At 34.2% G+C, this 26,943-nt stretch overlaps 1 protein-coding gene and 1 pseudogene across 1 annotated transcript; one reads left to right on the forward strand and one right to left on the reverse strand.

Annotated features, from left to right (window-relative positions):
- The first annotated feature begins 1,374 nt into the window (after positions 1-1,374).
- On the forward strand, positions 1,375-4,599 carry LOC141655947 (wall-associated receptor kinase 2-like; annotated as a pseudogene).
- Positions 4,600-5,280: 681 nt separating this feature from the next.
- LOC141656898 (acidic endochitinase SP2-like) lies at positions 5,281-9,526 on the reverse strand. Its single transcript, XM_074463983.1, has 2 exons — positions 9,036-9,526; positions 5,281-5,899 (listed from the first exon to the last, which is right to left on the reverse strand). Exons 1-2 carry the CDS (start codon positions 9,466-9,468, stop codon positions 5,487-5,489), a joined length of 846 nt encoding a protein of 281 aa, XP_074320084.1. The 5' UTR covers positions 9,469-9,526; the 3' UTR covers positions 5,281-5,486.
- Positions 9,527-26,943: the final 17,417 nt, after the last annotated feature.

The raw sequence follows: 26,943 nt of genomic DNA on the forward strand, positions 1-26,943 counted from the left end.
AGCCCTTCAGTATCTTACCAACACTCGACCCGATATTGCCTACGCGGTCCAACAGGTTTGTTTGTTTATGCATGCCCCTCGTGAGCCCCACTTCCAATTTATGAAACGTATCTTACGGTATATTAAGGGCACTATTGATTGTGGTCTCAACATTTCGAAATCAACCGCTCATACTTTAACTGCCTATACTGATGCTGATTGGGCGGGTTGCCCTGACTCACGACGCTCTACTTCCGGTTATTGTGTCTTTCTTGGTGACAACTTGGTATCTTGGTCTTCCAAGCGCCAACGTACTGTCTCTCGCTCCAGCGCGGAAGCAGAATATAGGGGAGTTGCAAATGTAGTTGCTGAGACTTGCTGGCTACGAAATTTGTTACTCGAACTTCGAGTCCCTATTAAATCGGCCAGCCTCGTTTATTGTGACAATGTTTCTGCGGTCTATCTTTCCGACAATCCTGTTCAACATCAGCGAACCAGCAAGCACATTGAGATTGACATTCACTTTGTTCGCGAACAGGTTCGCATTGGGAAGGTGAAAGTTCTACATGTTCCTACGGATTATCAATATGCTGACATTTTCACGAAGGGCCTTCCCAAGCATTTTTTTACGAGATTTCGGTCCAGTCTCAGCGTTCGTTGCCCTCCCGCTTAGACTGCGGGGGTATATTAGTAAATATTCTGTGAATATTATTTGGTTATTATTCCCTTGTATTTCTCACAGTTTGTTGATATGTTGATATACTTTTCTTGTATGTAGCAACTATGTATCCTATATATTTCTCATGAATAGAATACCCTAATCAGGGATTACATTACTTTCAGTATAATTAATAGTATAACGATACTTGGAGAAAAAGAAGAAATTCAATATTGAACCATCTTTGTCTTTCCACAAGAATCTTACATCTTTAAAAAGGCCTTTGATAGTTTGATACGTGAAATTTTATGAAATGTCCTACATTTATTACATGCACTTTTTTTTTTTTTGGTACGCTATTAGTTTTCAGTAAGTCTCGCTTGTGAGTTGTGACGTGTATATCCGTTACAAAACTGTGATCTGATGGGTTAATTATTACTCACGTGAGTAGTCACAAATGATTTGTCTTATCTACTCGTGTGGGTTTTACTTGACCCGTTACAAACTTGTGACGGATATCGGCCGTCACAAATCTGTTGACTTAAATCCGCCATGGCACAAGATCAACCCTTCAATTCAACTTGTTGTCCTAAAGCTTCCCTATATTCAACCGTACCTCCCTCTATAAATATTATCACATGATCACAAAAGAAACCAAACCATAAGTAAGCTACACTATAATACAACAGTTTTTGACTCATTATAATATTATTCAAACAATTTAAATAAATTAAATCACATAATCTACACAAAAAATGAGATTAATCAATAATTTTATCCTAATATTTGTTATTGCAACCATGAAACACTTGATAATCACATCGGTCACGACAGCAATCGAAGCAGAGAAAGGAGCAACAGACAACCAATGGACATTGCACGAAAAATGCCCAAACAAATGTGGTAACGTTACAATCCCGTACCCATTTGGTACAGGAACGGGATGTTATTACAACGAGAGTATCAACGACATTTTTTACAAAATCGATTGTGATAACACGTCCAAAGACGACACACCTCGTCCCATGTATGCAGGGCTCGAGGTGCTAGACATCTTATTACCTGAAGGAGAAATTCGCGTTTCTAACGCAATTTCTCAAATTTGTTTTGCCAAAAATGGCAAACAAGTTTTCCAAAATAACGCGACAATTTCGCAGATTTACGATTTCTAGTACCAAAAGTGTTTTCGCGGCCATAGGGTGTGACACCTTTGCTTGGTTCAAAGGAATGCGTCATAAGCAATCATATTATACTGGATGTATGACAGTATGTGATACAATCCACGACGTTGTTGCGAATGGAACGTGTAAAGATCTCGGTTGTTGTACTACTCCAGTACCCGAGGGCGTGACCAACATTACCGTTGAAGCCCAAAGTTTTCACCAACACAAGGATGTTATCGGGTTTAATCCTTGTGGTTCTGCATTTGTTGTTGAAAAAAATGCTTTGTATTTTCGGATTGATAACGTAACTAATGTGCCTCTTAAGGCAGGGGAGCTCCCGGTTATCTTTGATTGGATGATTGGTACAGAAAATTGCGCAATAGCTCAAGCAAGAGGGACGTGCTTGTGCAATGGCGATAGTACTTGTGATGATTCGAGTGTTAATGTTGGTTATCGGTGCAAGTGTAACGATGGATACTCGGGTAATCCATACTTAGCAAATGGTTGCAAAGGTATTTATTTATTTATTTTTACTTTTTGCATATTCTCTTGTGTACCCTGAACTTTTTCGTTTTCTAAGATGTATCCTCGTTTTTCACAAAAAAACTTTGAGTGATAATAATTCGTTGTTACGAGTTCAGAAAACGGTATTTTTTTTCAAACCAGTGGTAAGTTATGGTTGGTCAAAGCTTTTTTAACGAATAAACTTTGACCGACCATAATTCCTGACTACTAGTTGAGACGTTGGTGAATTCTTTTTCAAACTGAAGACCTCTTAAAACGGACAATTTGAAAAAAAAAAATTATCGTATTCTGAATTTGTAGCCAAGAGTTACTGGCGGTCAAAGTTTTTTTCCAAGAGAAAGAGGGGTATATCTTAGAAAATGAAAAAGTTGAGGGGGTACACGAGAGAATATCCCTTACTTTTTTTCATTCATACTTTACTTGAGAACGGTATAATCTAAAACCGTTCTTGTATGGTTGTTCATTTTATAACAGCTCCGTGTCATTCTGGAAAAACCGTTCTAATATAGGCATTTTATAAACCCAAAATTGACTTGCAGTTCTACGAAGATACTTGTATAAAATGGTCTTATATGTTAGTAGTATGTTCCGTGTAACATGTTTGTAAAAACTGATAATTTCGAGTTGTGTTACGTAGATGTGGATGAGTGTGCTGATCAAGGCCTCAACAACTGTAAAAAGCAAGAATATTGTATCAATTCTAATGGTGGCTATAGTTGTCGTTGCCCAAAAGGCTTCCATGGCGATGGGACAAAGACGGGTACTTGTATACCTCATCGCAAGGAAATTTCTACGACATCTTTCAAGGTCTCGGTTGGTAAGTAAAAACTCTTACAACAGTACTTCAATATATATGTGATGGTTGCCATAACAAAGCATAAACGTCAACAATTAATTGTGTGAATCAATTAAAAGATTATTTTCAATCAACTGAGCAATTCTTAATCTTTTAGTTTATTGGGGATGCTTCAGAGCACTATTGGTCGTTGTAGAGCGAGATTTTGACAAATTTGATGTATAATTGTCAGGTGTTGGTGGTAGTATCATTGGTTTAATAATGCTAGCATTTGTACTATACTTGCAACGAGAGAAAAAGCGTCTAAAAATAGCTCGCGAAACCTTCTTTAGACAAAATGGCGGTCACTTGTTGCATCAAAGGCTTATCTCTGGAAGAGATGTAAAGGTCGAAATGCTCAAAGTATTCACCATCGAAGAACTTGAAAAGGCGACAAACAAATATAGCGATAACAATATCATAGGCGAGGGTGGATTTGGTGTCGTATACAAAGGAACCTTGGATAACAATCAAGTAGTTGCTATTAAGAAGTCTCGCAAGGTAGACTCTGCCCAAACCGAGCAATTCATTAATGAAGTCGTCATATTATCTCAATTGAATAACCGGCATGTGGTGAAGCTCTTAGGGTGTTGTCTGGAGACCGAGTTACCATTACTTGTGTACGAGTTTATTGACAATGGAACGTTAAGCGACCATTTACATGATGAGGTGAAAGCGTCTCTGCTTAAGTGGGATATGAGGCTTAAAATCGCGTCTCAAGTGGCCGAGGTTTTATCCTATTTGCACACCACAATTTCGATACCTATAATTCATAGAGATATCAAGTCCACCAACATTCTCTTGGACCAAAATTACATGGCCAAAGTGGCCGATTTTGGAGCGTCAAGATTGGTTCCAGTCGATCAAGATCATTTAGCCACTATAATCCTAGGAACGCGTGGTTATTTGGATCCTGAGTACTTGCAAACAAGTGAATTAACTCAAAAGAGTGATGTCTACAGCTTTGGAGTAGTTCTGGTCGAACTTTTTACTAGAGAATATGCACTTTCTTTTGATAGGCCTGAAAATGAGAGATGTCTTGCCAACTTCTTTCTCATGAAATTGAAGGAAGATCGACTTCTCGAGATCATTGACAAAATAATAGCAAGTGCTGAAGTGTCGGAGCAAGTTAAAGAAGTAGCTAATCTTGCTCAATGGTGCTTGAGATTAAAGGGTGATGAGAGACCAACTATGAAGGAAGTTGGGGCCGAGCTAGAGAGAATAAGAGGAAGGGTTGGACTTGGATCACAGCCCTTGGTTAGATGTGGTGTGGTGAACCGAAATGACAATGATGCATACTTAAGTGGCGAGTCGTCGATGCCACCGAAGGAAAGTACCATGGAGTCTTCTAATAGCCAAGTTAGTAGCCTTTTGGAATCCTTAGAATTTGCAAGATAGTATTATTTGCAAGATTGTGTTGTACTTATGTTTTATGGCAAATTCTCAGATCACACAGGCCTTTTTCGTCTAAAATTAAGATAAAGAAAATGTCATCATTATTTTAATAACAAAATGTTGCAAATAAACCAAGTTGTGTTAGTCCAGTGGTAGCCGGGTTAAACCTTAAAGCTTGCAGAAATGCAGGAGTTGAGAGGTCCCGGGTTCGACTACCAGCTGGGGCGATCATCACTTGGCCACTGCAGCCCCCGAAGGGGGTGGCTTACATGGTCCATGTGGTGGTGCGGGAATGCATGGGCCCGGGGGGACTCAACCCCCTCGTCATCAAAAAAAAAAAAAAAATGTTGCAAATAAAGTTATGGCTAAAATTGCTCACATTTTTATTAGAAAATTGTTCTGGTAACTTTTTTCTAAAAAAAAATAGTAACATTTTATCGTAAATGGATCACATTTTTTGAAGGAAGACTTTTTACGCAATTGTTGACCGTAATACTTTGCATTTTGGATTATCTGGCCCGTCCTTAGCTATATGGTGATAATTATCTAAGTAAAATGTCCAAATTTATACGTAAATAACTTCTTGAGTGTAATAATCGAATGTCTTAGTTTAGTGGTTAAGACAAAAGTATTGTGGACAATAAGTCCCAGGTTTGAATCTCCCCTCCTCTCTCCAATAATGCAACTAAGTGCACGGTCTTAGTTAGACAAAATAAACTTCATTGAGTGTAATGATATATTGATATTGATATTGATATTCAACATTGTTATGCAACCAAATACAATACAACTCGCTTTTATTCTCAAGTCACTACAATTATATCATGAACCACCAAGTCTTTTTCTGTAAACTAGCCTTGTTTAAGATCGTCTTAACTTCACAGCATACTTAACACGGTATTATATAAGATATTCTGTTTTTTCCATGGTTCTAACAAGAAAGATTTTGACCAGGATCGACTCCGAAATCTTGACAATACTGCTGATATAACTGAATGCGATCATTAGCTTCAGCCTGATTTTTTCCATTACATTCAAGATCACCATTAATAGCTCGGATCGTTGCTCCGAATCCCTGGTTCAATACTGAATGTACGTTGTTCATCCAAAACCACAAGGCCGTCTTAAACGAAGTAACAACATCATTAGCTACAATTTCCGGGTTGTTTAACCCGTCGAATCCAATTGATTGTCCGGCTGGACCGTAGTTGTAGTTCCATGACAGTTGAATCGGGCCTCTTCCGTAATACTTCTTGCCTGCCACACACGGGTATTGCGTGTTGGTTGTATCGCAATATGCGTCGTTTGTTGCTGCGCCATTGTTCTCCTCTGTGCTACAAAACCCTGTTGAATATATAACAAAGGAAAATATTACCAACGTGTTAACCAAAAGTTTAAACCGATAATTGGGACGTAATCTTTTTGTACTAGCCGAGTCTCCTAGGCACCGCTTTGACTCGATTTTTTTGCCATTTATATGTTTTTTTCATTCAAAATTTATTTTTCACAAAACCCGTCTTCAGCAAGACTAGTTGTTTATTTTTTGTGAAAGATTTTAGGGGTTTTTTTTACGTGGTGCCCTTGTATTTTTTCGAATTTTACGTGGTACCCCTCGGTTTTCAAAAATATCACTTTTACCCCTAAACTTAGCAAATAGTTCGTAAAATACCCAAAATACTAAAAATCGAATTTTTAAGAGTTAAATTTTGTAAAGAAAATATGTTTGTGATTGAGTAGATGATATCTTATATATATATATATAAAACTGGGTTGAAACGCTGTGGATGCGCCACGTGTCAACCCAGCATTAAATACGAGTATTAATTACAGCTGAACATTAAATATAAACATAATAAATGCAGCATAAATCTCAGTAAATATTAATTATAATTTAATAAATTTTATTATAAAATTATATTAAATAATTATGTTGATTTGATTCTAAATTTATTAAAAAAAAATATTTTGATAAAAATTCTAAATTGTAAATAAAAACGTTCATTGCGAAAAATGCTTTCAATCGAGTATACTATTCATTATATTTATTAACATAATTTGATATTTAGAGATGATTAAAGTGAGCATCTTACAATGTTTTACATTTACGTAAAAAAACATTTTAAGAAAGTTATAAAACTTAGACTATTAATTTTATTAAGAAATATATATTTTAAAGAGTCACTGTATATATTAAAAACAAAACTTTTAAAAAAAAAACTACTAAGATATAAGTTTTTATAGTGTGGGAACGAAAAAATTATATTGCGACAAAATGAATACATATGAGATTTTGAGAGGTTTAAATACTGTGATAACGAGTATGTATGTACACAGTGATCACGAATGAGTTTGAATAATTAAAAGAAAAGTAATGATTATTAAGTAATATAATATTATATATGGTTTTTCTACGTGATACCCCATGTTTCTTCGCATTCTACGTGATACCCCTATATTTTTGAAAATATAAGTGGTATCCCTAAATGTAGTAAAATGTTCTAAAAATACACAATCTTCTAAAAATCACGTTTTAATATGTCATATTTTGTAAAGAAAATATGTTTACAATTGAGTAGACGATGTTTATGTTAATGACATGACAAATTATTGCCACAAAAATCAATAAAAAATGTATAAATTAAACATTCTAAAGAGGCGGATTAGAGCATTTTGGGTATTTTAAGATGTTTTTATCATGTTTAGGGGTACCACGGGTATTTTTGAAAAGCGAGGGGTATCACATAGAATTCGAATAAATACAAGGGTATCATGTAGAAAAACCCTATTATATAAACAACATGAAAAAGTAAAATACACATTACATTTTTCTTTAATATCTTTAGTTAAATATGTATACGTCAAGAACAAAACATTAGTTATGACTAACTAGATATTACTTTTATTTAAATATTTTATACGTTATCTTATAAAAATGATATTTGAGAAAATTCAACCTATTTTATTTACGGTAAACTCTTATCGTTATATATAGTTGTTAAAAAAACAAAAGGTGCAAATTTCTGATAGATATGTTTGACACATAGCACATGTAAGACACAACCAAAACATTTGAATAAGTTTAGTTTGGGCCATATATGTTTGATACATAAATATCAAACGTTATACATACAAAATTAAAAATTGCATAAAATTATATTCACATCATTTTGAATAAATCTTTTAACTGATTTGGAACATAACGTATCGTGAAATGATATAATTTGATACCTTAATGTTGATTGTTGCATTATTCGAATAAATTTTATTTTAATTAATGTGATAATTTGATCAGTTACAATTTTTTTTTTGTAAAACGTTGATCATGCGTAATTAACTATAACTTAGTATTAGTTTTAATTAAAATTATATGTATTTTATTTTAAAACACTGAACTTAAACCTAAAAAAATAAAATTTGAGAAAAAAAATTAATTTATTTTTATTTATAGGTAAAAATATTAAAGGTTATATACGAATTATATTATTTTTCTTCAATTATAATAATAAAATTTTAAAACAGGCCGCGCGAAGCGCGGGATACTACCTAGTTTATGTTAATAGTGTGGCAAATTATATGCAAAAAATCAACAAAAAATGCATTAAATCAACATTTAAAAGAGGTGAATTAGAACATTTTGGGTTTTTTAAAAGGTTTTTATTATGTTCAGGGGTACCAGTGATATTTTTTAAAACTGAGGGGTACCACGTAGAATTCGTAAAAATACAAGGATACCATGTAGAAAAACCCTACTCCCTCCTATTCACTATGATATTCCACATTGCTTTTGGGTAGTTTTTAAGAAGAATGAAATTTGTGGTGGAAAATGGGGGAAATGGAAAGTAAGAGAGGAAAAGTGGGGTCACAAATCCTAAGAATCACAAATTATAGACTAATAAGGAAAGTGAAAGATCTTAGTGAATTTGTCATTTTAGGAATGTAGAAGATGTTAGAGAATATGAGGGAGTATTTTATTATGATGAATGTGAACATTTTATTATCATGTTATAATTTTGATTATATTCACGCTTATTAATGGTCAAAGTTTTTAATCGTGATCACAAAAGTCAAATTAGGAAGATTATTTTTGGATGGCAGAGAGTATATATTACTCCTTCCAATTCATCATAATGATCCCCTTTGAGATGGGCACAATACTTAAGAAAAATGAATAAAAATGAATAAAGGACAAATGTGGGGTTTGTTGATAGGAGAGAGAGATGAATTATTAGGAGTTAAATAAGGAGTTGTGGGCCAAAACATTAAAGAAAGTAATAAAATAAGAGTAAAAGAGTTGTGTGGGGTTTGGTAATAGGAGAGAGGGATAATAAATAAAATAAAAGTAAAAGTTACCAAAAAAAAAAAATGGGAACATTACTTGAATAATCCGTTTCGGGAAAGAGGGAACATTATAGCGAATTGAAGGGAGTATATAATAAGACATGAAACGCGTGTAGCAGAAATTCTAAAACGATTGACTTACGTCCAGTTTCATGAGCGACATTGGCAAAGAAAGCGGCAATTTCCCTTTTCGAGTCATCACTAGAACCGGTCGTACCAAAATCCGGGTAACCCGAAATAGCATTAAGAAATGCATCTCTTGTATAAAAGTTTTTCCCAGGACAAGAATCCCCAGCTTGGCTAATAATCCCATCAAAAAACGACTGGGTCACGACATCCGATACTGATACACCACTACTCCCGGTAGGTGCACCGGATGGTGTGTCACAAGGACCGGACCTACATCCGGTACCACAATAGGCGTCTCCCGAGCCACAATACCCGTATTGGCTACAACATAGGCTCGGGTCGCACCCACAATTTTGAGCAAATAATGTTATGGGAAATGAAGAAATTAAAATGGTTAAAATTAATGTGACTATGGTTTGCTTTAGTGTAAATGTCATTTGTGACATTTTTTTATATGGTTTGTTTATGTAATTATGTGGTAATGTTATATGATAGGACTAAAGTATTTATAAGAGAATGTAATATAGATAGTTGGTAAGAAAGTCTTTTTATAATTGATTATATGATTGAAATTTTGTAGTAATGGCTTTGACCACATATTCTCATTTATGAGGGCATATCCGTCGCAAGTTTGTGACGGGCCAAATACTACTCATATGGGGTAGATAAGACAAAAGCAGAGTGTCTGGAGAGTACTGTAGCAATCTGTTTTGTATTATCTACCGATATGAATAGTTTTTGACCCGTCGCAAGTTTATAATGGATATATCTATATCCGTCACAGGGTAGACGTGTTGTATTTTGACTTGGTCTATTTATTTAGTTAGTCCTGTATTATTGTGTTGTTTTTGTGGTTTATACGTGTTTTGACTTTTATCATTCAATTGTGGGTTTCTAGTAGTAGGCAGTGCTCCACAATTGCAAATTGCATGATGGTGGCCATGGGATTAAAGATAAGAAAATCGTCTCGTATGAAACCGACTCATATGAAAGTATTGTATGTGAAAAAAATTATAAAACACATAGGCGGTGTTTGGTAAACGGCGGATTGGAAAATTTTCAGCATATTCAAGGCTTTTAGCATGTTTGACTCACCAATCTACTATTTTGAGTGTTTGGTAAATGACATATTGAAAGAGTAGATTGAAGCTCAATCTACTGTTTTCCAATATGCTGCACTACCTAGCATATTCACATTAGTAGATTGTGAAATATGAATCCGTCAACAATCTACACATAAATACAACAATCTATTAACAAAAATCTGCTAATTACCAAACAATTCTACTAAATCTGCTAATTGAAATATACTAGTCAAACCTGTTAATCTAATATGTTATTTATAATCTGCTTGACCAATCTGCTTCTGCTAATATCAATCTGCTGATTACCAAACAGGGCCATAGTCAATTAACAAAAAAAAACTAGGAAAATAAAGTAATCATCTACGGTGAGAGAACTCGGAGATCTTATATTAACATTATCGTAAAACCGTCTCATAGAAGAATTGGGGTAAGGCTGTAAATGTAGTGTGACCACACAACAATAGAACAATGTATCTAGAATGAAGCTTGCTAAGTTGACTTTTGTTGTTCAACGGTAGACTTGCCTGTTACTCCTATTACTCATTTTCTCAAAGAACACCATTTTAAGGCTACTAAAGTCATGAAAGTGGGAGTTGTGGAAACTGTTAGGGATATTGACGTGTTTATGAATGAATAACAAACGATACATTGATTATAGATACTAGGTATAAAACCTCACAAAATTATCAAAAATTCTCATTTGCAATGAACAATATCTGTCACAAGCTTGTAATGGGTCAAATAAAACCAATATGGGTAGGTAGATCAAGACAAGCCATTGTCCAATATTGAGAATACTATTTTTTTTTCCTCCAATTTTAAAGATGAGGTTGATTCTGTTGGGGAAGCGTCCTGTAAACCTGGTGTAGGAATAGAGTCTCACCCAACAACGATATTAGGATGGAACACAAACAACGATAGTAAGTAAGAGCAAATAAAATGATACGGCAATTTCTCACGTGAAAACCCTTCTCAACTAAGGGAAAACCAAGGCTCTCTCGACAAATTAATTCACTAATAAGATATTACAAAGTTTGTAAAGTACAATCACTCACACTAGTATTATCACTTTCTCTCGAACTTTGCCTCACTCTTATTATTTCTAATGGATGTTGAACTCTCTTTTCTCTCTTCTAGAACAAGAAGTATTCTCACCAATATAATGTAATTTGTCTTTCTAATTTTGTGTGTATAAAACTATTAGCACCAATTGCTTTTTATACTACAAAATTCTCAAAACTTCTAATAGCTTATTAATTGTTCTCATTAAAACAATTCAATAACCTCTAATGCATTATACGTTCCACCTTGCAAAACGTAATCAACCTACGCATTTGCATTTGAAACATATACACACATTATTTCATATTTAATGTTAGGTGTTTGGGGAGATTAACTCAACAATTTCCTCCCTTGACCCAAAGCTCCAAACACCTCAACTATCTCAGAAAAGCGGACTTTTTTCTTTACGTCGGCTTTCATCTTCACGCTATGTCCATCCATATAGCAAATATTGTTTGTCGTCTTCCTCCCTAACATTACCAAGCTACTGCCACGATAAACTTTGCACCACTTACCACAACCAACATATCGGTTACCTTGAGATGCCAGCACTCCTAAGGAAACGATGTTGGAACAAGCTTTAGCGACATATCTCACATTTTTTAAAGTTCTTATGGTGCCATCATTGAGTTTCATTCTCACACTCCCTACACCCTCAACTTTTAATTTGAGACCGTCACCAACTTTGACATGTCCAAAGGCTCCATTTGTTTGCAAAGTATCAAATGCTCCTTGGTCTCTACACACATGCACGGAGGCAGCCGAATCCATTAACCATTTTTCTTGACATTCCACCTCATCTTGAGTAGTCAAGAATATGCCTTCATCATCACTACTATTACCACACACTAAATTGGAAGAACCACCTACATCATCAACCTTAGCCTTGCCCAACTTTTCTCTTAAAGACTTCACACTTTTCAGGTCTTCCTTCATTATTGGACAATTTCGTTGAATATGACCTTTCTCATGACAATAGTAGCACTCCACACTATCCATGTCCCTCGCGCGCGATTTCGATCTACTTCTTTGGCCATTTCCATGTCTGTGTGATCCTCTCCCTCTTTCACAACCATCTGCCACTAGTGCCCCATCATTTGATGATGCATTTCCATCTATTTTTGCCATCATCCTTTCATTTTCTCTCACCACAGTTATTGCTTCATCCAACGAGATCTTCTCTTTACCCACGAGCATCGTCATCACAATAGGTCTAAAAATTTTCGGCAATGAAGCCAATAACAAGAGAGATTGCTCTTGATCCGTTATCTTCTCATCGGCATTCAAGAGTTGACACACTAACTGGTTGAATTTATTTATGTGGTCTTGCAAATTTGTATCACCCTCCTCCATCTTGAGTTGATACAACTCCCATCGCAAACATAATCGATTGGTGAGCGACTTTGACGCATACATGCCTTGTAACTTCTCTAACAAGGCCTTCGGCTCCTTCTCGCTCAAAAGATTATACTTAATCTCTGGTGCTACCGCCAACCTTATCATACTCACGGCTTTCTTTTTCTTTGACTCCCAATTAGACTCACTCATCTCTAATGGCTTAGTCAATTCTAAAGCCTCATCAAGACTCGACTGGACTAGCAAGTCTTCCACTGTACTTTTCAACACCATAAAATTCATCTTCCCATCAAACAATGGAACATGAAATTTCTCCGCCATCTTACTTACGATAAATATATATTTCTCCCTAAATCGAAATCTCCCACACCTCCCAGTATACAGAACCTGGCTCTGATACCACTGTTGAGGAAGCGTCCTGTAAACCTGGTTTAGGAATAGAGTCTCACCCAACAACGATATTAGGATGGAACACAAACAACGATAGTAAGTAAGAGCAAATACAATGACACCGCAATTTCTCACGTGGAAACCCTTCTCAACTGAGGGAAAACCACGGCTCTCTTGACAAATTAATTCACTAATAAGATATTACAAAGTTTGTAAAGTACAATCACTCACACTAGTATTGTCACTTTCTCTCGAACTTTGCCTCACTATTATTATTTCTAATGGATGTTGAACACTCTCTTTTTTCTCTTCTAGAACAAGAAGTATTCTCACCAATATAATGTAATTTGTCTTTCTAATTTTGTGTGTATAAAACTATTAGCACCAATTGCTTTTTATACTACAAAATTCTCAAAACTTCTAATAGCTTATTAATTGTTCTCATTAAAACAATTCAATAACCTCTAATGCATTATACGTTCCACCTTGCAAAACGTAATCAACTTACGCATTTGCATTTGAAACATATACACACATTATTTCATATTTAATGTTAGGAGTTTGGGGAGATTAACTCAACAGATTCTTGAAAAACTCTAAAAAATTTAGAAGAAAAAATGATTTTGGATTTGGAGAATTAAAGAGAAGGTATCTTATAATTTAACCCTTTTTATTGTCAAAAAAATGCAAAAGATTTTTTTTCAAATTTTAGATATAGCTCCGTTAGATGAGTCATTAAATGTATAATTCGTAGAAACTAAATCTTAATAGCATGGTAATATTTTATTTTAATTCAATGGCCCGCTAAAATATAAATAAAGGACTAAATGGATGGGTCATGGGCCTATCATTGTAGTGAATTCTTTAAAATTAAAAAATTAAAAAAAAAAAAAAGGGAGACATAAGGAATTGAACACAATACCTCTAATTAATTGGTAAGATGTATAACCACTAGACTACATTACTTATTTTCTTATTTACATGTTAATAATTTTATTTAGCAAAGGACTCGAGTTAAAGCCTATATAGTATAGCCAATTTCTAATTCCACCATCATGAGCCCCTTCTAGACTTGGGCCCTTGTCATTTGCCCATGTAACCACCCCTTAGGGCCGGCCCTACTTTCTAAACATTCTGATTTTTGACTTATCTACTCATGTAGGTCATATTTGACCCGATATAAACTTTGTACGAAGATACCCATCATAAGGGAGAGTTACCGAGGCAAGGATGATAATTATATGAGACCTACTACAAATAAAAATTTGGGTCATTAATAACTAAAATAGATCCCGTGCTACAACACGGTATTATTTAGATGTCATTGTTGGAGATGTTTGTACTAAAGTATGAATTATTAGTTTCAACTTATTTTCAGTTTGTTGAGGGGTCATATTGATAATATTTCGTATTCGAAAAAATAAAATAGAAAGATCAACACTGTTGATACGAATAAATTAATGAATTTTACTTGCATTACTTTGTCAACTTTATTTTAGAAAATAAATGTTATTATATCATTATATTCATTAAATGCATTAATCTCGTGAGATTTATATCAAATCGGATAAAATATGTATTTGTAATAAACTTTGGTATTCATATTTTATCTTAATACATATAAAGATTGAGCCGAATTTAACAGTTAGTCATGAATACTACATTTTTTTATATCATATTTTCGAAACTTTTAGATTAAAATCTCTTACAAAAACAATTAACAAATGTTATATTTCTTTCATCTCATCTGATTGTTTAGCTTTGATTATAGAATCTCTCAGAAATAATAAAAAAAAGGGTAAATAAATGACCGTCACGAAGAGGCTACGAACAACAAATTACCATTTCTAATTTAAAGTCGTCTTAACTTAAAAATAGGGCTGAGAATCGGTCCAAGACCGGACCGAACCAGACCAAACCGGACCGGACCGAAGACCGAAAATAAAAATTTAATGGACCGAAGACCGGACCTAAAACTTTCGGTCTTGGACCGGACCAAACCCGAAATATTTGGTCCGGTCCGGTCTTGGACCGAAATGGACCTAAAATTAATTTTTTCACTATTTTGTATACGATAATTACATTTTAATTCCACTAAATAAAATGCATTTAAATAATTAATTGACTCTTTCTATGAAAATCATTGACAATACTAATTTATAAAGTCTTTTGAAGATAAAATATTAATTTTATTCATAATATTTTAATGTTGCGTCATTAAAAACATGAAATTTGGTCCATTCGGTCCGGACCTAAATTAACCGGTCTTGGACCGGACCGGACCGAAGACCAAACCTTGAAAAAATGAGGACCGAGGACCGGACCAAAATAATTCGGTCCGGGTTTGGTCCAAACCAAATGGTCCGGTCCGGTCCATTTTTCCGGTCCGGACCTAAATTTGCTCACCCCTACTTAAAAACACTCTCACTCCTGATTATAGAACCTCTCACAAATATTATTGCAAAATATTTTAGGGAGATACTTAATCTTTTTAAAATATCAGTATGTTATCTTTTTTATTTTATTATTTTGTAAGATATTATGAATATCTTTGATATTTTCAACGTGGCACAACTCTCTTTGTCAATCAATGCAGTATCCTTGATTTATTCCATGTGGGACCACTCTTTGTCAATCAAGTAAGCGGGAAAATATTAAGGAACTCTTAATCTTTTAGTTTATTGAGGATTAATAATAAAAAAAATTAGGAAAAATAAAGAAAACAAAAAAATAGAAAATGGCAAAAAAATCATAATAATAACAATAATCGTGGCAAAATATTAATAAACTTGAATAGTTGCGACAAATTCATAATAATAACAATAAAACGTGGCTAAATTCTGTTAAATTGTGGTAAAGATGAATTCTATAAGGGGTCGTTTGGTTATTCACTAAATTACACGGGGACTTTGATTCATGTGAATTGTAAAATGGGTAGGCATCTTCAGCCTCTAAGGGGCCGATTATCACATATCTTGATGCTGCGTTTTTTCACAACATTTTTACCAAGACGATGTTAGGTGTCATTGGTCGTTTTAGGGATGGTAGGGTGTTGTTTGCGAGGTATTGTGAGATCGATTTGAATCTCCTGTACCCGGAGCAAAGTTTGCCTTCAAAGTTTAAAGTATTTAGGAAAGAATGTGATGCTCCAACGGCAGAACTGTCGGCCATTTGTTATGCCACTTTGCTGGCTCTTGAACATTCCGTGGCGGAATGTCAGTTTGTCACTGATTCCATGACCTCTTACACAATGTTGTATATAAATGACAAGAACCATTTCAAACGTTGGTCTGAGAGTCTTTTAGGAATCACGGTCAAACAGATTTGGTTGACAAATCCACGATTTAAGGTTTTTTATCAGGTAAAAGGTGAACACAACAAGATTACACATCATCTATCAAAACTTGGATCATATGATCATCAAGACAATTCTCGGGTCTTCATTCAAGGTTTAATTAGGTCATAAAGTTTAGACTTTGCTAGGATTATGTCCGTGGTAGTGAAGATTAGTAACGTGTCCGTTGGTAAAGTGGAGCCCGGAATATTATTGGACGAGTGGTTAGAGGAGTGTAGGAGTTATGTTGTTGGTATAATAATGTACCATAACATGCTTCCGTCGGATGAGGAGAAGAATGTGCAATCGTTTGTGAACTCTAGGAAATTTTTCTTTGCTGGGAGGATGTCTTTCTTAGTGAAGACTCAACCCTTTGTTGGTGCTTTGGGTAATGAGTCGCTTTTCATGAAATGGTTTGAAGAATCTTCAAGACTCATCAGGAATCAAAACAAGAAGACTGTGTAATAGTTGTGATGAGTTTTATTGATGTATGTAAAGTCTAAATCTGGATGTTATTTGATTGAGAACTACTCTTTTTTTGGTGTGAAAAACCACGGAAACAACTCTGTATTACTCGGCGTTTATATAACTCATTTCTATTTCTACGAAAAGTAATTGCACTTAAAGTCTTAAATTCTACTCAGTTATGCATTTCATTTTGTTGTTTTAAATTATTTTCTCAAATCAAATAAAATAATGAGAAACGTTACAAAATAATGAATTGTTAATTTATAATCTATAAATAATATACTAAAAACTAGAACTCTATAAATACCGTGCATGTAATGCACGGAGTCTACACTATTTGTTATTTAATTGTCAAGTACTCTGTATTATTTTGAGTTTATATAACTCATTTCTAATTTTATGAAAAGTCCTTACAAATTAATTTAGTATTTAATATTTCAATGATAAATCATCGTGCACTTGAAATCTTGAATTCTACTTGGTTACGTATTTTATTATATTTAATATCAGTCACTCACTAATTGAGTACTAATCCATTACTCCCCACTAGATTTTATTTTCTTAGAAATATTGAGAAAACGTAAATAAAAGAGATAAAGATAATTTATATTGGATAATGGTGAATATGAATGAATCTACACCCGCTAATTTTGATGTTACGAAATAAAGTTCTCAACTCTTGATATATGTTTGTACCAAAAAAAAAAGGGCCTCTTGATATATGTATTGTCTTAGCTACAAATTACATAAATCATTTTAACGATCTGTTTTTACCAAAAATGCATACTGATTTAATAATCAAGGAAAAAAAATGTTATTTTTGCTTATTTAAGGGAGCCAATATCGAGAAACTATTGTATCGGAAATTTATCTATCCTCGTATAATCGCATTAGAAATCTACATAATATAAAAGTCAAGTATTTTCCTGCATTCTGATTGATTGATGAGTTTAGGAATATAATCTACATATGGGTCCCGCCATGTTATGCCAATTAATTACCCTCTCTCCTCAACTCAATTCATATTCTAATGGGTTATTTAATACCGTAACAATACTCTAAACTATTGAAGGCTTCTTAAAATACTCTGGACTTTATTTTAACTACCAATATACCCAATTATCATAGGGTTATTTAATGTAAATACTCTAAACTATAGGTGGTGTTCTCAAAATACTATGAACTTTAATAAATCTCAAAATAAACCCAACTTTTAATACTCTCTTCTCAAAATGATATCGGGTGACCGACTACCTGATAAACAAGTCATTGTCTATTTTTATTCATTACCTTCCTTCATCTTCATCCCTTACCTTAGTTATCTTCATCCCCTACCTTAAACCACCTATACCATCCACAACCCTTCAACGCCTCAATTCACCACTAAAATCCACCACTGAAACCCTAACATAACCGCATGCCACTCTCCCCGATCTGCCACCGACCAACGCAAGCTCATCGTCGCCACAAGCACTGCCCCCTTTACTTCCCCTTTTAATCTTGAAGGTTTGATACTATAAAACATCAAAATAATCAATTAAACCAACTTTCCACCAATAAACAACACGAAAAATCGACAACACCTGGCCTACGCAAATTCCAAAGATCTCGCCTTCTTCAATTTCAATTTCTTTCAACTATTTGTCGATCTCATTTTTTCCAATTACAAATTCTTCAACTATTTGTCGATCTCATTTTTTCCAATTACAAATTCTTTCAACTAATTAAATTAACAACTTCTCAAATTCACAAACTCATAAGCATCTAAATTTACATTACCACGCAGGAGCATCAATTTCACGAGTCTGCTATTGAGTACCGTATATATCATACGGTTTAGGTTTCGATTTCGGAGTTGGTTTGAGGTTCTGAAATCCGGGTTTTTTGGGTGGATTCATAGGTTATTGGGTCTGAATTTGAGGTGGTTGTTGCTTTACATTTGATGATTGTGAATTTTGAGAAGTGAGGTTTGTAAGGAAGGTCGAATTTGGAAGTGCAACACTCACGTTAAGCCGCCAACGCCACCCGCATCCGTTGTGCACCATCATCAAACAAAGCTCAGAGCACATTCATCAACACCAACCTGACACCATCTTCAACTATCAAGCACATTTACGTCTTGAACCGCCTTGAACCGCCATTTCAATTTTAAAACCCTAGATCCCCATTTCAATTTGGGGGTAAATTTCAATTTGATACAACTAACAATAAAATTTGCAGAAATGTTGGGAGAGGTCTTAATATTTTTGAGCACGATAAAAGCTCTTTCTAATTTGTTTTCAAGGTACCTGTTGTGATTCACTCATTTGGTATTGTAGGTTTGTACTATCATATATTTAATTAGTTAATTAGTGTTTGCTTTGTGTTTTTGATTGATTTTTTTTTTTTGTTTTTTTTGCAATTTAAAGTGAGTTTTCCAGATTTTTTAGTATAGGGAGGAGAAGATGATGAAGATCATCTATGATGACAAATGTGAGACCTTTTTGAAGGAAATGTAGATTCATATACATGTTAACATACTCATATATGTCTAAACTAATTTGTCATAAAATTAAAACGGATCTTATGCATGCAAACAATAATATAAATAGAGGAGAAATCATGTCCTTACACAATGAATTTCGGTTATTAGGGCACAAAAGAGATCACCTTTCTCTTTTGTTCTTGAGCTTATTCCAATGGAAGAATGAAGATCTAAGTGTAAGATCTCTCCCTAAGCTTTATACCCAAGGCTTCTCTTAATAAAATTAATATTACAATACTAGTATAATATTAATCAAGGTAGAAAATTGAACCAAAAATATTGTTTAACACTTGAATATTTTCGGCTATTAGGAGAGAGGAAGAGAGGATTTTATTTCTCTAGAAAATCTCTAATTTTTGATGATGGAATAAGAATGAAAATAACACACTACCTTTAGTATATTATTAGGCAAAATTAAAGAAAAACAATGATCACATTTCTCTTCTCAAAACCGTGTAAGAGGAGTGCAAAGGGGAGCCAATGCATGGAGAAATTGTTCTTCACAAGAAAACAATAGGCTTGCATGGCTAGGTGGCTATTTAATCATTGTGTTTTCCACTAATTACAAACAACATATAATTAGCTTAATCCCTTCTAATTTTCGGCCCATTTGATAATATGGAATCCATATTATTTTTGTCAATTGTCTATATGTTACATGTCATATGTCACATATATTTGTTATGTATTTTTAACATATTAAAAATCAACGTATTAATAAAAATACGTCACATACAAAAATTGACTTAGTAATTTCATAATTACTTGTGCCAAAATATTTTACCATTTATAAATCACAACAGATTGTATTTATAACAATTCATTCAAATATAATTGTTACATTAAACAATTTATTTCATCCGAGTAATGACACAATTCAATTACTCAGACCGTATCTCATTTAATCACATTTCAATATGATACGTAAATTTTACTTCCAAAATCGTCCGTCAATTTTCAAGTAATTTAATTAACTCGTAACATTATACGATTAATTAAATAATCAATTAAGAGGGTTGCCCTTTAGGTATGACCTAGGGGTCAATCGATCACCACCGTCACACGACAAAGTAATGTCAAACTCTAGTAAGCCAATCATTACCGATATATGTTGACCAGTTGTGATAACAAAATTACTTCCCAATTGTATTCATTTTGATGAGACTTAAACATGTGATCATCATGATCAACAGTCGTGATCGCATTATTGTCGAAGGACACATATTCCAACAATCTCCCACTTGTCCTCGACAAGTGTGCGTCACCAATTCTCTTGTCCTATTACTATCTCCCACTCAATGCAAGGTGTCTTTCGGTCGTACTTGCAAGTGATCATATCGAGAGTGGTTTCCTCGATCCGGAGAATAAGCGATTGACCGGATTTATCCACTCGGATATCTTCCGAGCGTGGCCACGCATTTCCATTCATTACTCCTCGAGTGGCCCCGAGATATTGTTATAACCACGACTAGGGATGGACAATTCCTATTGCACTCATTCCCTTCGACTAGCCACAGCCATCATAACCCAAAATATGCCCATTTGACCCCATTTACGAAGGTCGTAGTAACACAAATCAAAGTTAATCAAATCGTGCCATCTTAGGCGAATAGTCTTTAGTCAAAAGAATCGACTCATTTTGAATACTATAGTAGCTCTCGCCACGACCAGGCTATATAAATCGCGAGAACTCTATAAGCGGTCATAAGGCCCGACAAAATGTTCCTAATGATCGCCTATGTGATCGACTAGTCATCTCACATGACTCTATGGCACTTGAACTTGCCATCAATCGCATCACACTCTAGTCACTCCGAGACGTCACCTCATATAAGTAACTATGGGCAAAAACAATGTTAATCCATGTTCACTTTAACGGGGTTCAATTGTCTCTACAACCCGTTTGGACATAACAATGTTCAAGGTGAGTTAATAATAATAACTCAAACGACAAATGTCGACATCACACTCGGGTAGTCAATATCATATTACAACCTTGTGATGTATATCCTAAGTGTAAACACTTATGGATTGCAATAGAAGTTTAACATGCCATGTGTCCATGTGTTCAAACTTCTTACACTTGCTATTTCCTTCACATTCACGTTCTCTCTCATAGCATGAATCTCACCAAGCACACATCAAGGTTTCTGACCTTGGTTTCGGTTCTTTAACTTGAAAGAACTTTCTTATCGACTATCACATAACGAACGAATTTGTGATGAATAATACAACTTGTACTGATCAAGTATTCCATTCACACATAATGCACTAGGTATATGTATCGTAGCATCTTGTAACAATTGACAAGATATTTCAGCTTAGCACTTCTCACAAGTCCTAGCTTAACTAGGAAAGATTGATTTTGAATAACCTCTTTATTTAATCAAGTATCTTTCCAAAACTTCTCATTTCACTTTCTAGGTTTGAAAGAATTGGGATTCTCATAAATCCTCATATGTGCTCGGATTTTCTACAATATGTGCAACCTCTTATCACATAATGGAGTATTCCGTCAAGCACCGAAATCGCTCATCGGATTCTACTTGAGAATTCATGACGTTTCTTTTATGGCTTACAATCCATCATCATGCTCTTATGCATATGATTCATAATTGGACATGTACATGATAATTCTAATGGCGGAAACATTAGTTACTAATAATCATGAGATCAACCGTTCTTAGGTTCTATGAATGACCATGACTGCTAATGGTAATTCCATTTTCATTCATATGAATAACCTATACATAAGTGATGTGTATCTCTCAATACTGATCCAACATCCCTTGATGCAATTTGATTCATCATAGTCCATTTTCATCCAGAATTGAAAACTCAAATCTTCCTTTATGAAGGAAGGTATTAGCTCGTCATTCTTCAATGAGTGATGAGTTATAAACTTTTTTCAAGATGATTCCTCCCACTAAATTCCATGTCTTCACATGATAATTGCCTAGCTCCCACTCAATTCCACATGTTCCGTAATTGACTTCTCAATCGGAACTTTTAAGGAATTGAAATCGAAGAATTGCATTTGCCAAGTCATTAATATAGAACCATATATGTTCCCATCATATCCCTTCAAAATACCCTTTTGAAGTGGTCTCATTTTAACCTTTATTAAAAGATTTTAATATCTAACTCACACATATCATAATGATGTGTAGTAATGTCTTTATTCAAATATAAATAATATTTAGAATACGTCCCTCGCAAATACCCTTTTGGAAGGAGATTTAACCATTTCATAGGGAGGTTAAGCAATGACATTTGTAGGGTTAAAACGTTGGCTATAGAAGATATCGGAATATCAATTTGCAACTTGATTTTGATCATAACTAGTATGTCACTTTGATTCATTTTAGGCTCTTAAGTAAAACTCATGATTGAAACTATTGGTCAAACGTTTCATAAACTTAGTCAAAAACTTGTTAAGACTTTACATTAGTCATTTCTTCCAAAACTGACTTTTGGTGTCCTCACGTAGTACTCTTAAGAATGTTTCTTTCGAGTACTTCACGTGGTCTCATTAGTCATATAGAACTTACTTGAGACCATAGATCTCATCTATTGGGTATACTATGTAAATAGCTATACCTTCATTCAAATCATTCTCTCTTGCGTAGATCTTCATTTACACAAGTACACAATTTTATCTTGCCTTGTGTGTTGTGTCCTCATTTTTCTCCCACTCTATCTTTAGAATAAATACACTATAGATTCAAAGATAGTATATGAGACACAAATTAATGATGTTGAAGTATAAAGAGAACTACCTCATAGGTTGACTAATTATTATTATGGATTTCATAAGTGTATTTGGTGATTGACATCCTTTAAGAGAGTTCATAGACTCAAATTTACTTTATGAATGATCATACACAAGCTTTAAGCATGTGGACATATAATGAAACCCGTCATTATATTTGTCTATTAGATCACTTCAAGTAACTAATCTTATGTTTCAAAGTGCAAGCAATTTAAAGATGAAATTTAGAACATTAAAAGGATAAATGATAAAACGGGTGACTTGGGTTGCAAACCAAGTCACCATCATCCAAAATACAAACCATTATCCAAAATACCTTTCCATGTCGAACACGGAAACTTAAAGTTCTAAAAATTCAAGACATAACTTTAAAATAAGACAATGGAAAAACAAAGCTCCATAAAAGCTATCCATAGCTTCATCATGGTTTCTTATGCTTGCTTTTCCTTTCCTTTGTCTTTGCTTGGTGGAGGCCCTATTTACAATAAAAAGGGAGATACATTATCACAACTTTGCATCATAATACCATAGTTGAATTAGAAACATAAAAGAAGGTTAGTCATTTACCTACTGGAGTGATCTTTCCAGCTTTGATATCACCAAGGTATTTGGAACAATTTCTTTTCCAATGTCCCATGCCATTACAATAATGGCACTTATCAAGAGGACCCTTCTTGACTTTGGAGGTGCTAGCTTCACAAGATTTAGCTTTGGTGAATGTGGGAGCTTGCTTCTTGCCCTTTCTCCCATTCTTCTTGAACTTCCCTTACTCTTTGTGCTTATGTTAAGCACATCCTTGGGAGGGTTCACATTTAACCCCATGTCCCTCTCGGCTTGCACAAGTAGCTTGTGCAACTCCTCAAGAGACACATCCTTGTCTTGCATATTGAAATTCACCCGGAATTGCACATATGCCTTGACTTTAGACAAGGAGTGTAGAATCCTATCTACGATGAGTTCTTTGGGGATTTCAACCTTTTGAATTTTCAAGGTCTCGACAAGCTCCATGAGTTTGAGCACATGAGGGCTAACCTTTTGGCCCTCTTTGAAGTCGAGATCAAAGAATGCCGCGGCCGCCTCATATTGGACGATCCGCGGAGTTTGTGAAAACATGGTCACAAGTTTGGAGTAAATCTCATTAGCATTGCCCATTTTGAAGGCTCTCCTTTGGAGTTCCGCCTCCATCGCAAATATTAAGACATTTTTCATTGCGGCGGACTCCTTTTGGTAAGCCTCATAGGCTTCCCTAGTGGCCGCGGTGGGCCTAGTGGAGGGCTCGGGTGGAGAGGCCTCGGTAATATAACGAAGCTTGTCGTCACCTTCGGCGGCTAATTTGAGTTGGGCATCCCACTCGGAGAAATTTGACCCATTCTTTTCAAGTTTACATCGATCCATAAAGGATCGGAGCCAAGACGAACTAGCGAGTGGTGTAGCATTAGGAGTCGGTGTTGCCATTTGTTATGAATAAGAAGTGGTCTACAAAACAAAATATAAGGAGTAAAACAAATGTCGTTTTAATAATACTCGTAAAAATGTATGATTTAAACAAGTTATATGCATTTTTCTAGTGACCTCTACCCAACTAGAATAAATGATTCCAAGACCCAAATTCATATCGACTTAGGCACGGTAGGGTCGATTCATCCTTTATCAATATAACTCGGTGGATTAACGTTTAATCGATTCTACTTTTAGAACTCTTGGTCGATAATATTACATTAACATTTATCTTTAGCCCAAAACACATTCGACAAGGGCACGGTAGGGCCGATACATCCCTTATCAAAAACTTTTGTTGAGTTCAATCCAAATTTCGAATAAATGTGTCCATGATCCAAATCCATATCAACTTGGGCACGGTAGGGCCGATACATCCCTTATCAACATGAATTCGGTGGATTAACATTCATCACCCACTTCCCCTACGTAACAAGGTTTGTACCCCGGTAGGGCCGAGTGCACTCCCTCGCGAAATAGGTTTTCATGGTTTCTACTATTTGGTAAGGCTATATCTCAATTAATTGTTTTAGCGAGAGGTCATGTCAATTTATTATCTATCACGTTTTAAGTGAACTAAAGCGGTGAACTACGATAATTCTAATTGACACGGTCGATAAACTCGATAAAAAGACAATGCATGTTTAGTTATGGCGATTTAGCAATGCATGTGACATAAAATAAAATGCAAGCATAAAAGAATAAATAAATCCTAGTATGGCCTTTCCTAAAATAGAAAAACTCTTTAACTATTACATATTCGGAAACCAACTCCATTGGTCCCTTGAACTTCGGTTGTGGCACGCATCTCGAGGTAACACCGTCTTTATGTATCGTTATTCTTGAAGAAATCCGTCTTTGGGAACTCCGGAATGAATTAAAAATACATAATAAATTACATAATTCCTATTATACATTTGTAACTAAAATAAAATAAATCTATTAAATTACAAAACGGTGATACGAGATCACAATAAAAAATACAACCGAATCGATACTCCCATACATTTCGGGAAATACCAATTAAAATCTAAGGCCATACTAAGTAAAAATACATAATTCAAAATTACATAAATTAAAATTATGACAATCATAAAGAAAATGCAGCATTATAATATGTATGAACATGCTCAATTTTATGCTAAATCGCCTTAAAATTGCCAATATCGTATATTACTCGGTTTTTACGGATTTGCGTGATTTCAACATTTTACAATCACAAGAATACATAAACTCATATTTATGCATAAGTTAATTACCCTAACCACTTAGGACTCAAAATATAGTCTTCACTAATAATTTGACCATAATTAACCTTTATTTACAAAATTATTCATAAATGGACCAAAAATTATAAAAATAAGCTATTAAACTTCAAATAAATCCAAAAAATTTCAAATGAATTCAAAATTTGAAATTTAAATACATGAACATTCTGGAAAAATCCATGACACTCATAATGTTCAAAATCTTAGGTTAAAAATAATTTCGAAATTTCCGGAAAAACAATGTTGCGGTTTATCGATTTATAATAAAATAATCATAAAACATGAGGAAAAATTATTTTCACTAACTTTTCAATTTTAGATCTGAAAAAGATAATAAAATGCAACATTAGACGTTTTTCCTAAGTCATAGATTATGTTTTATTAATTTTTCACTAATAATGTCACTATTTATGCTATTTTTCTTCAAAAATTCATAAATCATGCTAAAAGACTTCTTTATAGCCAATTATTTTACACACATCTTGTAAAATTGCATGTGACAACATATTAATTTTCTATGACCAGATTCGAAATTTAACTCATATTAACCTATTTTTCACTTTAAAACCGAATTAAAATTGAAAAATCCATTTTTCGAGCATAACAAGTCCTAAAATTATGAAAATTTACAGGTTATCTCAAAATAATATTTATCACAACATATCCAAGAACCAATGAAAAATTCGAAGTATAGCTATTTTTCGACCAAAAATGACATTTTTACTCATAAAATCACATTTAAATGTCATTATAGTAAATTATGAACAATAAAAATCCGAAAAATTAACCAAAAAATCCCAAAACACTTTAGGACCAGAAATATTAACATGCATGTAATGATTTCGTGATATATCATAATAACACAAATTTTACAAGTTTTATTTTGTTATTCTTATAACTCGGAAAAACTTTTAACCAATTTGCATGCAAACAACCGTGGCTCTGATACCAATTGAAGGAAATGTAGATTCATATACATGTTAACATACTCATATATGTCTAAACTAATTTGTCATAAAATTAAAACGGATCTTATGCATGCAAACAATAATATAAATAGAGGAGAAATCATGTCCTTACACAATGAATTTCGGTTATTAGGGCACAAAAGAGATCACCTTTCTCTTTTGTTCTTGAGCTTATTCCAATGGAAGAATGAAGATCT

The sequence above is a fragment of the Silene latifolia genome, chromosome 5 (assembly GCF_048544455.1).
Source record: "Silene latifolia isolate original U9 population chromosome 5, ASM4854445v1, whole genome shotgun sequence".
Lineage (NCBI taxonomy): Eukaryota > Viridiplantae > Streptophyta > Magnoliopsida > Caryophyllales > Caryophyllaceae > Silene > Silene latifolia.